At 42.1% G+C, this 12695-nt stretch overlaps 1 protein-coding gene across 2 annotated transcripts in view; it reads right to left on the bottom strand.

Moving 5' to 3' along the window:
• LOC137303976 (annexin A4-like) overlaps positions 1–12695 on the bottom strand; it is a 51472-nt gene that overhangs the window by 3259 nt on the left and 35518 nt on the right. For both annotated transcript variants that reach the window (XM_067972372.1, XM_067972371.1), the window contains exons 10-12: positions 4332–4427; positions 3201–3259; positions 26–148 (exon numbers count right to left, since the gene is read on the bottom strand). In XM_067972372.1, the coding sequence (XP_067828473.1) occupies positions 26–148; positions 3201–3259; positions 4332–4427 (278 nt within the window). The remainder of the gene's footprint in view (positions 1–25; positions 149–3200; positions 3260–4331; positions 4428–12695) is intronic.

Genomic DNA, 12695 nt, shown 5'->3' with positions numbered 1-12695 from the left:
AAGTATACGCCAATTTGGAACATACATGAATGAATGAATACAAGGTCTTTCCATACAGCTTCAAAAATTCAGTTTTGATGTCGACCATATCTATTTCACTCCGAGAGATTATGATTCGAATGAGGCCTCTGTCATCTGTACCAGCACCCTGGCGGAAACACAATAATTAAGACTGGTGATTGAGTAGATTGAATGGTCAGAATAAAACACAAACACAGCTGAGTAAACAGGTGTTTGTCATTTGTAACATTTTGTGCTTATGGTGATGAATGTCAGTGCTGTGGAATAGTTTACCATTTCAGGTACACAGTATCAGCATCAAGCACTCTCTAGTCAGTTTATAGAATAGTTAGATACAGAGTAAAGCTCATCTACACTGGCCCAACAGTGTGTCCCAGCTCCAATCTCAGAAGAACACCAAATAGTACATCTTTGCCAGTTTTCCACTCCTTGATCAATCATCCTTTGATCTCTCAGGTGGCATTGTATTACATGCCCACGATGAACTAGATCAAGACTGTCCAAACCCATTTCACAGAGCCAGCATAGAACTCATCCATCATCTGGGCTGAATTTGACCTCAAGTCCTGGATGATCTGGCCAATTTAATGGGATGAAAGCTCTAAACTAGGGCAGCATCCAATTCCCAAAAATCTTTTAAAACAATATTTATAGTAACAAAGATCACTCACCATTGTCATTGTAATCATTCCACCCAAAGTGTTGACAAATGAAAATAGCAGAGGCGGCACAGTAACGTGCTTGAAACTCATTTGAATATATGATAATTCATATAATGCAGACATTAAATTAGTTTTGCCCAGTGCCTTAGCAATTTTCAAAATATTCAATAATCAAGAGTAGAAATTTGCAAGACAATACAGATGTCTGAATAAACACTTATTTAAAAAAAAACTTTGGCAGTTTTAGAAATGGACGCCCTTGGGAAGACCAAAGCCAGTGTCTTCGGCCACAAACTCTGTTTCCTAGCCATCGATTCCATCCCCCTCCATGACCACAGTCTGAGGCTGAACCAGGCTGTTTGCAACCTCGGTTTCTATTTGACCTCGAGCTGAGCTTCTGACCCCATATCTTCTCCATCACCAAAACCACCTACTTCCACCTCCGTAATATCGCCCGTTTCCACCCGTCTGAGCCCATCTGTTGCTGTAACCCTCATCCATATTTTTGTTACCCCCAGACTCAACTATTCCAATGCTTTTCTGGTCAGCCTCCCATCTTCCACCCTCCGTAAACTTCAGCTCATCCAAAACTCTGCTGCCCGTATCCTAACTCGCACCCATGTCCCATTCACCCATCACTCCTGTGCTCACTGACCTACATTAGCACCCAGTTCAGCAACGCCTCAAATTTAAAGTTCTTATCCTTGTTTTCAAATCCCTCCATGGCCTTGCCCCTCCCTATCTCGAACCTCCTCCAACCCTCAGATCTCTATGTTCCTCCAACTCTGGCCTCTTACGCATCCCCGCTTCCTTTGCCTCATCTTTGGTGGCTGTGCCTAGGCCCTAAACTCAAATTCCCTCCCTAAATTTCTCTTTTCTCCTTTAAGACACTTCTTAAAGCCTGCCTCTTTAACAAAGCTAAACTAACTTCAGATCATAACGACTGCTCCCATTTTTTCCGGACAGCAAGTGCTGGTAATGGTTCTACTACTGCCATTGACAGCTACTCCTGACCAATCTTTTGTTTCTTAACCTGTCCTATTGCCACCTTCCTTGCCTTGCATCATTTTGCCTTTTTGTCATTTAATCTCTCTTGCCCTTTACCCTATCACAGACCTTCCCTTTTGTTCTTTCCTCTCCACCACCCCCCCTCCTTTCCCTGACTCTGTACTTGCTTAAAAGCTTTAACTCTTCCAGTTCTGACGAAAAGGTCTTCGATCTGAAACGTTAACTGTTTCTTTCTCCACAGATGCTGCCTAACTTGCTGAGCTTCTCCAGCATTTTCTGTTTTCATATCTTTAACTAAGCTTTTGATCATTTATTCTAATAGCTCATGTGGCTCGGTGTCAAACTTTGTATGATAACGTTCTTGTGAAGTGCCTTGGGATGTTTCACTATGTTAAAGGCCCTATATAAATGCAAGTGGTTGTTGCTAAAGTAAAAACAAAGTGTTTATTCAGATTTCTGAATTATGTCTCCCATCATTCGGTATTTTAATGAAAGAAGTCTATTTTGTTTATGGAACTATATTACTGGACATACAAGTTAACAAAAGCAGACTAGTCCTCCTCACCTTATTTAACTGCATCACAAATGATGTATTTTGTTTCAAAAAAGCAGTCAGCCAGTTCAGAGACCAAAAAGGTCTTCCATTGTTCTCAGAGCAGGTGAGGTCACCGATTGTAAAGTGGCAATGGTTACACAATTGTTCCAATTTCCTGTGTTGTTAAAAACTGGCCCAGTTTTCTATTGTGAAATTCTTCTACTAGCTAATAATAGGCTGTCAAAGTAGACATGGTGAGCATTTCTCATTGACACCAACGTGTGGATCACGTGAACTGCCGTTGAGCTAACATTTGGATATGTATTATTTGAATGGCTGAATGGATTGTTTTGTATTTATGAATTTTAATCTGGTCACATTTGGCGAGAAGCCCAAGTCACAGGAATCTAGGTAGATAAGAACAGAATCTTTCTGAAGTTCTGAGATGTGGTCAGGAGTGGGCTCTATAGCGTCAAGCTTGTATTACTAAGGTAACAATTCAATTCCATTCAACACTGAATGAGGGGATGAAGACAGGTAAAGTTTGTCAGTTCAAAGATTCGATCACTATCTCTTTTTTGATGTTTGCAAACTGTATTGTTTTGTAGTTAGCAAATCCATTTATGCTTAATTTTTTCCACTTAAATGTAATTGTAAATCATGTTATTTTAGGCTATACAAATCCTGATCTGATCTTAATAGTCTACCAATTTGAATGTAGAATGTTATCACAGCATGAGATTATAGTAACTCCATCACTGCAAATAGTGCAATTATTAATCCTATGGGTCACCCAATTCTACAAGGGCAGATATTGAAAAGATTCAGCTTCCAATTGTAGGGAACAACATCTGCTCACAGAACTCTGAAATTGTTGAGAAAATAGTTCTACAAAAACCCTAAATTATTACAATTGTGCCTAATGGATATAAGTTAATTTTAAAAAAAAACACAAAAGCTTCTTTGATGCTTACCGACATAGTTTCGTAAAGCTTCTTTGCAAAAAAGCCAGCTGGGTTCTTTGTATATTGAACTACAGTGAACAAAAGCAAAAACCACAATATAAACAAGTCAGGATCACAACTATTGAAAAAGTACAACATAACAGAATGGGCAGAATACACCTTTCGTGCAGAGCTTGTTGAATATAACAAAATCTGTACGTATATGACTTCCATATGCTCTACATTAGGTTTGGGGGGTAAAAAAAGGGGAAAAAAATCTAACCATTTTAAAAACACATTCAAATATCTCATTATTTACAGCATAAGTGACACTATTTTTAAAGGACTGGTATTAAAGAAGATGGAATGGGACAGGAATATTTTCAATATAAAATACCCCATCTATACAAATGGTCAAAAATATTGAATATTTCTTTGCTTGTAGGGGTCAGATTTTGTCAGTCGCTTTAGGCGCCTTCTGGTATTGTATTACTCAATGGGTCTACACAAATGAAATTCTATAATACTAATACTTACTTTTGTATAGGGCCTGATCACGTAAAGCAATAGCTTGCACCGTGAATTGTTTTTGAAGTACAGGAACCGTTATGTAGGCAAACATGGAGCAATGGCGTAGACTAACCCAGACTAACCATTGGTCTGAATGCCAGTCAAAAGTCACTTCAACCAAGAAAGGTTTTCCTACAAAACAGTGACTGCACTTCCAAAGAGCTTTACAGGCAATTAATTACTTTGAACATCCTGAGAATGTGAAAAGCACTATATAAATACAAGTTCTTTCTTTCTACTACCTCGATCTCTGCTCCACATTCAGTTCCATTCGCTTTTCCCAGTTAAAGGTGCCTCTGGATCAGCCCTGGGACCAGCTGTTTTTCAGCCATTTTCTGCTCCCTTATAGGCACATACATCCTGCCTACAGGCCTGTAACTCTTGTTGAGAATGTAGGCCAGAGTTTTCAACTGGAGAAACGGCTGCCTTTACACACCAATCACCCTTCTTAAATAAACATTTGAAGTTCATTCTGGAAGATTACATTGATCTTACTCTTACCTACCCTCAAAGATAATGCCGTACAATTTTATTTGGAAGTTGTATATTCTACAATTATAGACCTGGGATCAAAAATAAGTAAGACCTTACCCAGAGCCAACAGTCCCATTTCCAATGAGCCAGACATTTCATCTTTAATGCTGTCTTCAATATCTTTGTTAGTTAGTTGATAGTATTCTTCAAACACTACAAACAAAGAGAAATAGGGGTTTATAATTAGAAAATCGAATATAATGTCAGTAGTCCTTACTCTCACATTTTGAAACAATTTTAAACTGCTACGAATTAACAGTCGATTAAAAACAAAAGAGCCATTCAAGTTTTATAAAACTTGAAGTTATAAAGAGGATCAATAGGGTAAATTTTACAAATCTGCACCCCCAGCAAGGAGCCTTGCTCAACAGGAGCACAAAATGAAGAATCAGGCACCAAGGTCAGCGTACCTGATTCACAGCACTCCCAATTTTCTGGTCATTAATCACCAATCACTACCACAAATCTTCACTCTGCACAACTCCATGCCACGAGTGCAGCCTCGCAAAGTACACCCTTATGTTATCATACTACCTAACAGCCTGAAAACAGGCATTTTGGGCAGTATTCCTCTGTAGGGATGTTATGAACTTCTTTTCTAGCGAGATCATAAAAAGCTTTGGGCAGTGCCTTCAATTCATCAGGTTACTGGAATGGAACTTCAAATTCTCAGTGCAAGGGACTCTTCTGAATAAAATGCCAGATTGCAACCGAGCCAGATCTGATCAGCAGCTTTAAAGAACTCAGCAATTGGGGGGACTGGAGAGGAGGTTAAGAGCATACACTAAAGCATTAACAAAGAGTGCCAAAGTGCTGGAGTACAGGCTTGATTCCTACGCAGTAATCTACCATCATCTGGAAAGAAAGATGGAGTGTCACACCAGATCACTTCTGCACACAGAACAGCATTAACAAGTCACCCATTCGCCTTTTCACCTGGGAATGGTGTGACATGGCAAAACCAGCCAAAGGGGAAGGGGAGAAAATATAAACACAGTGGGTGCTGCAAGCCACGTATCAGGGAGCTCAACAGTCTAAACTCAAACTCCTGCCTGGTCTTACTTAGCAGTGTCCCAGTCATGACTGTTCTACACAAGTTCAATCCAGCAAAAGTCACATAGAAAGTACACAGGTAACTGCTCTATTGAACAGTGGTGTTTAAGCTTTTGTCTTCATGGGGGACATGAGTGTGTAACATAGAGCCTCAGGGGGTGTTACACATAAAGTTGAAATTCCTGTTCCCATTAAGTTGCAAACATCTCAAATTGCTGATACTATCAAAACTTGGCGTTCTTATTTAGGGTTTATCCACCAATGAAGCAACAGCACTAAAAGACCTCAAGGCCCACAAAATTCAAACAGGAAAATAAAGTGCATAACAAATGGAAGTGTGAATGGGCCAGAGTTGCCTGGGCTTCAAGGGCCAGATGCCAGTTGCCAGGGTCTGCTTGTGGTCCTGGAACTGCAGGCTGGACCCCCTGCGCTGGACAATAATGCCTACTAACTTGCATTAGCTGTTGGCCAGGAACACAAAGTATGACCACTACACCTCCCAAATACCCAAAAGCACACAACTGTAGAGCAAGTAAGAACTGGAAGACACTAACAAGTGTACATATTGAACACATATTGTCATATATTACACATAAATTAAATAAAAATCTGGAATTAAATTAGTATCAGTAATGGTGGCCACGAAACTACCGGATTGTTGTAAAAACCCATCTGGTTCACTAATGCCGTTTAGGGAAGGAAACCTGCCGTCCTTACCCAGTCTGGCCTATATGTGACTACAGACCCACAGCAATGTGGTTGATTCTTACTTGCCCTCTGAAATGGCCTAGCAAGCCACTCAGTTGTACAACCTCGCTAAAAAAAGTCATAATAAGAATAAAACTGGACATACCACCCGGCATCAGACCACTAGGCACTGGACACGACAAAGGCAAACCAAGCCCAGTTGATCTTGCAAAGTCCTCCTCACTAACATATGGGGACTTGTGCCAAAATTGGGAGAGCTGTCCCACAGACTAGTCAAGCAACAGCCTGACATAGCCATACTCACAGAATCATACCTTTCAGTTAACGTCCCAGACTCTTCCATCACCATCCCTGGGTATGTCCTGTCCCACCGGCAGGGGAGACCAACCAGAGGTAAAGGTACAGTGATATACAGTCAGGAGGGAGTGGCCCTGGGAGTCTTCAACATTGACTCCGGACCCCATGAAATCTCATGGCATCAGGTCAAACATAGGCAAGGAAACCTCCTGCTGATTACTACCTACTGTCCTCCTTCAGCTGATGAATCAGTCCTCCTCCATGTTGAGCATCACTTGGAGAAAGCACTGAGGGTAGGAAGGGCACAGAATGTACTCTGGGTGGTCGACTTCAATGTCAATCACCAAGAGCGGCTCAGAAGCACCACTACTGACCGAGCTGGCCGAGTCCTGAAGGACATAGCTGCCAGACTGGGCCTGCGGCAGGTGGTGAGCGAACCAACACGAGGGAAAAACCTACTTGACCTCATCCTCACCAATCTACCTGTCACAGATGCATCTGTCCATGACAGTATTGGTAGGAGTGACCACTGCACAGTCCTCGTGGAGACGAAGTCCCGTCTTCGCACTGAGGACGTGTTGTGTGGCACTACCACCGTGCTAAATGGGATAGATTCAGAAGAGATCTAGCAGCACAAAACTGGGCATCCATGAGGCGCTGTCGGCCATCAGCACCAGCAGAATTGTATTCCAGCACAATCTGTAACCTCATGGCCCGGCATATTCCTCACTCTACTATTACCAACAAGCCAGGGGATCAACCCTGGTTCAATGAGGAGTGTAGAAGAGCATGCCAGGAGCAGCACCAGGCGTACCTAAAAATGAGGTGCCAACATGCATGCTAAACAGGAGAAGCAACATGCTATAGACAGAGATAAGCGATTCCACAACCAACGGATCAGAACAAAGTTCCGCTGTCCTGCCACATCCAGTCATGAATAGTGGTGGACAATTAAACAACTAACGGGAGGAGGAGGCTCCGTAAACATCCCCATCCTCGATGATGGCGGAGTCCAGCACATGAGTGCAAAAGACAAGGCTGAAGCGTTTGCAACCATCTTCAGCCAGAAGTGCCGATCCATCTTGGCCTCCTCCAAATAGCCCCACCATCACAGAAGCCAGTCTTCAGCCAATTCGATTCACTCCACATGATATCAAGAAACAGCTGAGTGCACTGGATACAACAAAGGCTATGGGCCCAGACAACATCCCGGCTGTAGTGCTGAAGACTTGTGCTCCAGAACTAGCCGCGCCACTAGCCAAACTGTTCCAGTACAGCTACAACACTGGCATCTACCTGACAATGTGGAAAATTGCCCAGGTATGTCCTGTCCACAAAAAGCAGGACAAGTCTAATCCGGCCATTTACCACCCAATCAGTCTACTCTCAATCATCAGCAAAGTGACGGAAGGTGTCGTCGACAGTGCTATCAAGCGGCACTTCCTCACTGATGCTCAGTTTGGGTTCCGCCAGGACCACTCGGCTCCAGACATCATTACAGCCTTGGTCCAAACATGGACAAAAGAGCTGAATTCCAGAGGTGAGGTGAGAGTGACTGCCCTTGACATCAAGGCAGCATTTCACCAAGTGTGGCACCAAGGAGCCCTAGTAAAATTGAAGTCAATGGGAATCAGGGGGAAAACTCTCCAGTGGCTGGAGTCATACCTAGCACAAAGTAAGATGGTAGTGATTGTTGGAGGCCAATCTTCTCAGCCCCAGGGCATTGCTGCAGGAGTTCCTCAGGGCAGTGTCCTCGGCCCAACCATCTTCAGCTGCTTCATCAATGACCTTCCCTCCATCATAAGGTCAGAAATGGGGATGTTCGCTGATGATTACACAGTGTTCCGTTCCATTTGCAACCCCTCAGATAATGAATCAGTTCGTGCCTACATGCAACAAGACCTGGACTTCATCCAGGCTTGGGCTGATAAGTGGGAAGTAACATTCGCGCCAGATAAGTGCCAGGCAATGACCATCTGCAACAAGAGAGTCTAACCACTTCCCCTGAACATTCAACAGCATTACCATCGCTGAATCCCCCACCATCAACATCCTGGGGGTCACCATTGACCAGAAACTTAACTGGATCAGCCATATAAATATTGTGGCTACGAGAGCAGGTCAGATGCTGGGTATTCTGTGGCGAGTGACTCACCTCCTGACTCCCCAAAGCCTTTCCATCATCTACAAGGCACAAGTCAGGAGTGTGATGGAATACTCTCCACTTGCCTGGATGAGTGCAGCCCCAACACTCAAGAAGCTCGACAACATCCAGGACAAAAGCAGCCCGCTTGATTGGCACCCCATCCACCACCCTAAACATTCACTCCCTTCACCACCGGCGCAATGTGGCTGCAGTGTGTACCATCTACAAGATGCACTGCAGCAACTCGCCAAGGCTTCTTCGACAGCACCTCCCAAACCTGTAACTTCTACCACCTAGAAGGACAAGAGCAGCAGGCACATGGGAATACCACCACCTGCACGTTTCCCTCCAAGTCACACACCATCCCGACTTGGAAATATATCGCCGTTCCTTCATCGTCGCTGGGTCAAAATCCTGGAACTCCCTTCCTAACAGCACTGTGGGAGAACCTTCACCACACTGACTGCAGCGGTTCAAGAAGGCGGCTCACCACCACCTTTTCAAGGGCATTAAATGCTGGCCTTGCCAGCGACGCCCACATCCCATGAACGAATAAAAAAAAAGTTACTTCAGAGAAATACAACTCCTCTTTAGGAAATTATAACAGATTGTACTTATCTTTCTGGTGATGCCAGAAAATTATCAGGACACAGACAACACATTGTTGAATCAGAAATCAAGTGCAGCTTTGTAATATATTTCATATATTCATATTTTTTTGAAAAAAAATTTAATCTGCATTAGGTTTTGTTCGCACTTTGGAATGACTTAAAAGAATTTAAACTGTCATTCAATCTAATCACTTCTGGAACCTTTTGATCTGCAATATCAGAATCTGTATGCTAAACATTCATGATAGAGAGATAACACACACACAGACACACAAAAAGGTGAAATACTATTTATTTTACGTCATTCTTTGTAGTTTCAGACTGGTTAATTGACCTTGATATTCATTAGTTCCTTCTTTAGTTTCCAGTGAATCTAGAAAAAACTGGTGTAGCACAATAGCAGGGCGTAGGGCTTGTCAGCACAATGAGTAAACATGACATCTTATAGGGAGTGCGGCTGCCAGTTAGCAAGACTCGATGCTGCAATTACTGTTCTCAGTTAACTGCCACGTCATTTTAGCAGCTTTGTCCAACATGGAAACACTTAGCTGTACTACACTTACGCAGCCATTTTAATAATCTAAAATGATAGTTCATGTTTCACAATAGAGCTCATGTTCTAAACAAAGTTGTTAACTGTTAGATTGCCAGTAGACACAAACTCTTGGGACCAGATCAATCTATGCTGCAGAAAACACATGAAAACAGGGAACTACTTGCCAAACAAAGGAAACTGATCGGTGACCCTGTAGCCTAACAGCAGTCAGACACGTAAACTGCTCTATAACACTTGAAGGATTAAATCACTGCTGTTTCATAAGCCACACACAGCACTTCTCCTTGTGTATCATAACATTTAAATTATAATGTAAATTTACAACTGAACTGATAAAAAGGATTAATTAACTCTGGCCAGTACGGGTTTCCCAAAATTCAAATTTGGATGGAAACACTAATTTATTTTAGAATAAAAAGGATGGTGTCTTTTTATTGCAAGTTATTGGGAAGTTCTTAAGGCTGCAGAACAGCTGAATTCACTACTTTATTATTAGAATCAACAGCACAGAAACAGGCCATTCAGCCCAACTGCTCGATGCTGGTGTTTATACTCTTGAGCCTCCCTTACTCTAATTACCTCTTTACATCCTGCCCCCATATTCCTCTACTCCCTCCTCCCTCATGTACCCATCAAGCCTCCCCTTGCATGTATCAATGTTATCTGCTTCAATCACTCCATATGGCAGTGGGTTCCACATTCTTGCCACTTTGTGTATGAACTTTCATCTTTTCCTTTAATGAAAGACCTCAGTTTACAGAATATGCAATAAAAAGACACCATCCTTGAATTTTTTTTAAAAATCTACCATAATTTTCAAATGTTTCCATACAGATATGTAATTTTGGAAAACTGGTGCAAGGCAGAGGAACACATCGGTACATTTAGGCTCCTTGGGGCAAGACTGTGCCTGCCGCAGAAGAAATGTGCATATGAGGATTGAAGTAATTCGTACAATGGAAGATGTAAAATCGAAGTTTGGCAGTTTTGCCCAATTTACATTGGGGATAGAACGAGTAAATACTGGTCGAAACTTTGCTAAGCAGATGAAATGCATTGGGTAGAACCGCTGATAGATTGGATTTTACATGGTCTCTGGAAGAAATGGACTTATGAGCTGAATGACCTTCCTCATATTTAATTGGCGTTAAGGTGAGGGGAGACAACAGGATCTGGCTAACTACGAGGCCTGTTAGATGGAGGTGGGGGGGGGGGGGTTATCATGATTGAGAGCTAGTTACTGTTGCTCCTCCCAAGAAAGTTGTTTTGATGTTGGGCAAGGGCTTGTGTTGAGATGGTATTTCCCTGTTTCAGCAGGATGTCAAATATCACTCATTCCAATTGTGATATGCCCCCTATCTGAAGGTCCCCTTTAGATATGATGGTAATTATTAGAATTACTCTTCAGCATGTTTCTTCTGTAAGTGATTTGTACTTTTCTTTCAAACCAAACAAAGTGTTGCAGTTTCTCTTCATAACACTGATGAAAATGTAACACCCAAACTCCAGGGAGCTCTCAGCAATTTTGCTTCTCAGTTCTTATCTTTTCACTGTTGATTTGCAACTCTGGATTTGTGACTTACTTTGTGTCAGATATTTGTACAATCACCTGCAGCCACCCACTGGGTTGTTCAAATGTATTATTGTTTTATGAAATTATATTTTGTGCCTTACAACCTGACTAATCTTACATGTATGCTGTTTCATAAGGCCTTACTATGTCAAAACATCTCAAACATGTAGACAAACATGGCAACCAGCAACTTCCCACAACCAGCAATGTGATAATTGACCAATTTTTGTGTGTGGTATTGATTGAGGAAGAAATGTTGGTCAGGAAATTGGGAGAACTCCCTGCTTTTCTTCAAATAGTGCCATGTGATCTTTAGTGTTCACTGGAACAGACTATGCAATGATATATTAGATTGAGCATGAGAATTAAGCATCAATGTTTGAACTAAACAACCAGTTTGAATGAGTCAGTCTGCAAGACAAAATTTGTAAGGTACTGAATATTGCTATATGTGAAGTTAAATAAAATCAAATATAAATTATTCCTTTATTTCAATACTGGACTGTTTGGTATCCTTCAGTATTGCAGTGGAGCATCAACTTAGACATGACCTCAATTCGAGCATCGGGCTTGAGACTAGAACTTTCTTATCCAAGGACAGGAGTAACGCCAACTGAACTAAGTTCAGTTTTACAATCAATATATTTTCCTACGGGTTATCACAACATTTCTTCCTCAATCAATACCACACACAAAAATTGGTCAATCATCACATTGCTGGTTGAGGCGGAAGATGTTGGTATGGTTCTTAATGAATACTTTGCGTCTGTCTTCACAGAAGAGGGACGATGCAGACATTGTAGTTAAGGAGGAGTTGAAATATTGGATGGGATAAACAGTGAGCGAAGAAGTATTAAGGGGATTGGCATCTTTGAAAGTAGATAAATCACCAGGGCTGGATGAAATGTATCTCAGGCTGTTAAAAGAAGCAAGGGAGGAAATAGCAGAGGCTCCGAGCGTCAATTTCCAATCCTCACTGGATACAGGTGTGGTACCATTGTTTAAAATAGGGATAGACCAAATAATTACAGGCCCGTCAGTCTAACATCGCTGGTGGGCAAATTACTAGAATCAATTCTGAGGGACAGGATAAACAGTCACTTAGAAAGGCAGAGTAATCAAGGACAGTCAGCATGGACTGGTCAAGGGAAGATAGTGTCTGACTAACTTGATTGAATTTTGTGAGGAGGTAACAAGGAGGGTAGATGAGGGGAGTGCATTTGATATAGTCTACGTGGATTTTAGCAAGGCTTTTGACAAGGTCCCATCTGGCAGACTGGTCAAAAAAGTACAAGCCCATGGGAGCCAAGAGAAAGTGGCAAGTTAGATCCAAAATTTGCTCAGTGGCAGGAAGCAAAGGATAATGGTTGATGGGTATTTGTGACTGGAAGGATGTTTCCAGTGGGGCTCCGCAGGGCTCAGTACTAGGTCCCTTGCTTTTTGTAGTATATATTAATGATTTTGACTTAAATGTAGG

The sequence above is a fragment of the Heptranchias perlo genome, chromosome 36, assembly GCF_035084215.1.
Source record: "Heptranchias perlo isolate sHepPer1 chromosome 36, sHepPer1.hap1, whole genome shotgun sequence".
NCBI lineage: Eukaryota > Metazoa > Chordata > Chondrichthyes > Hexanchiformes > Hexanchidae > Heptranchias > Heptranchias perlo.
Note: the sequence above shows the minus strand (reverse complement) of the source record. Positions and strands in the feature narration are given on the sequence as shown.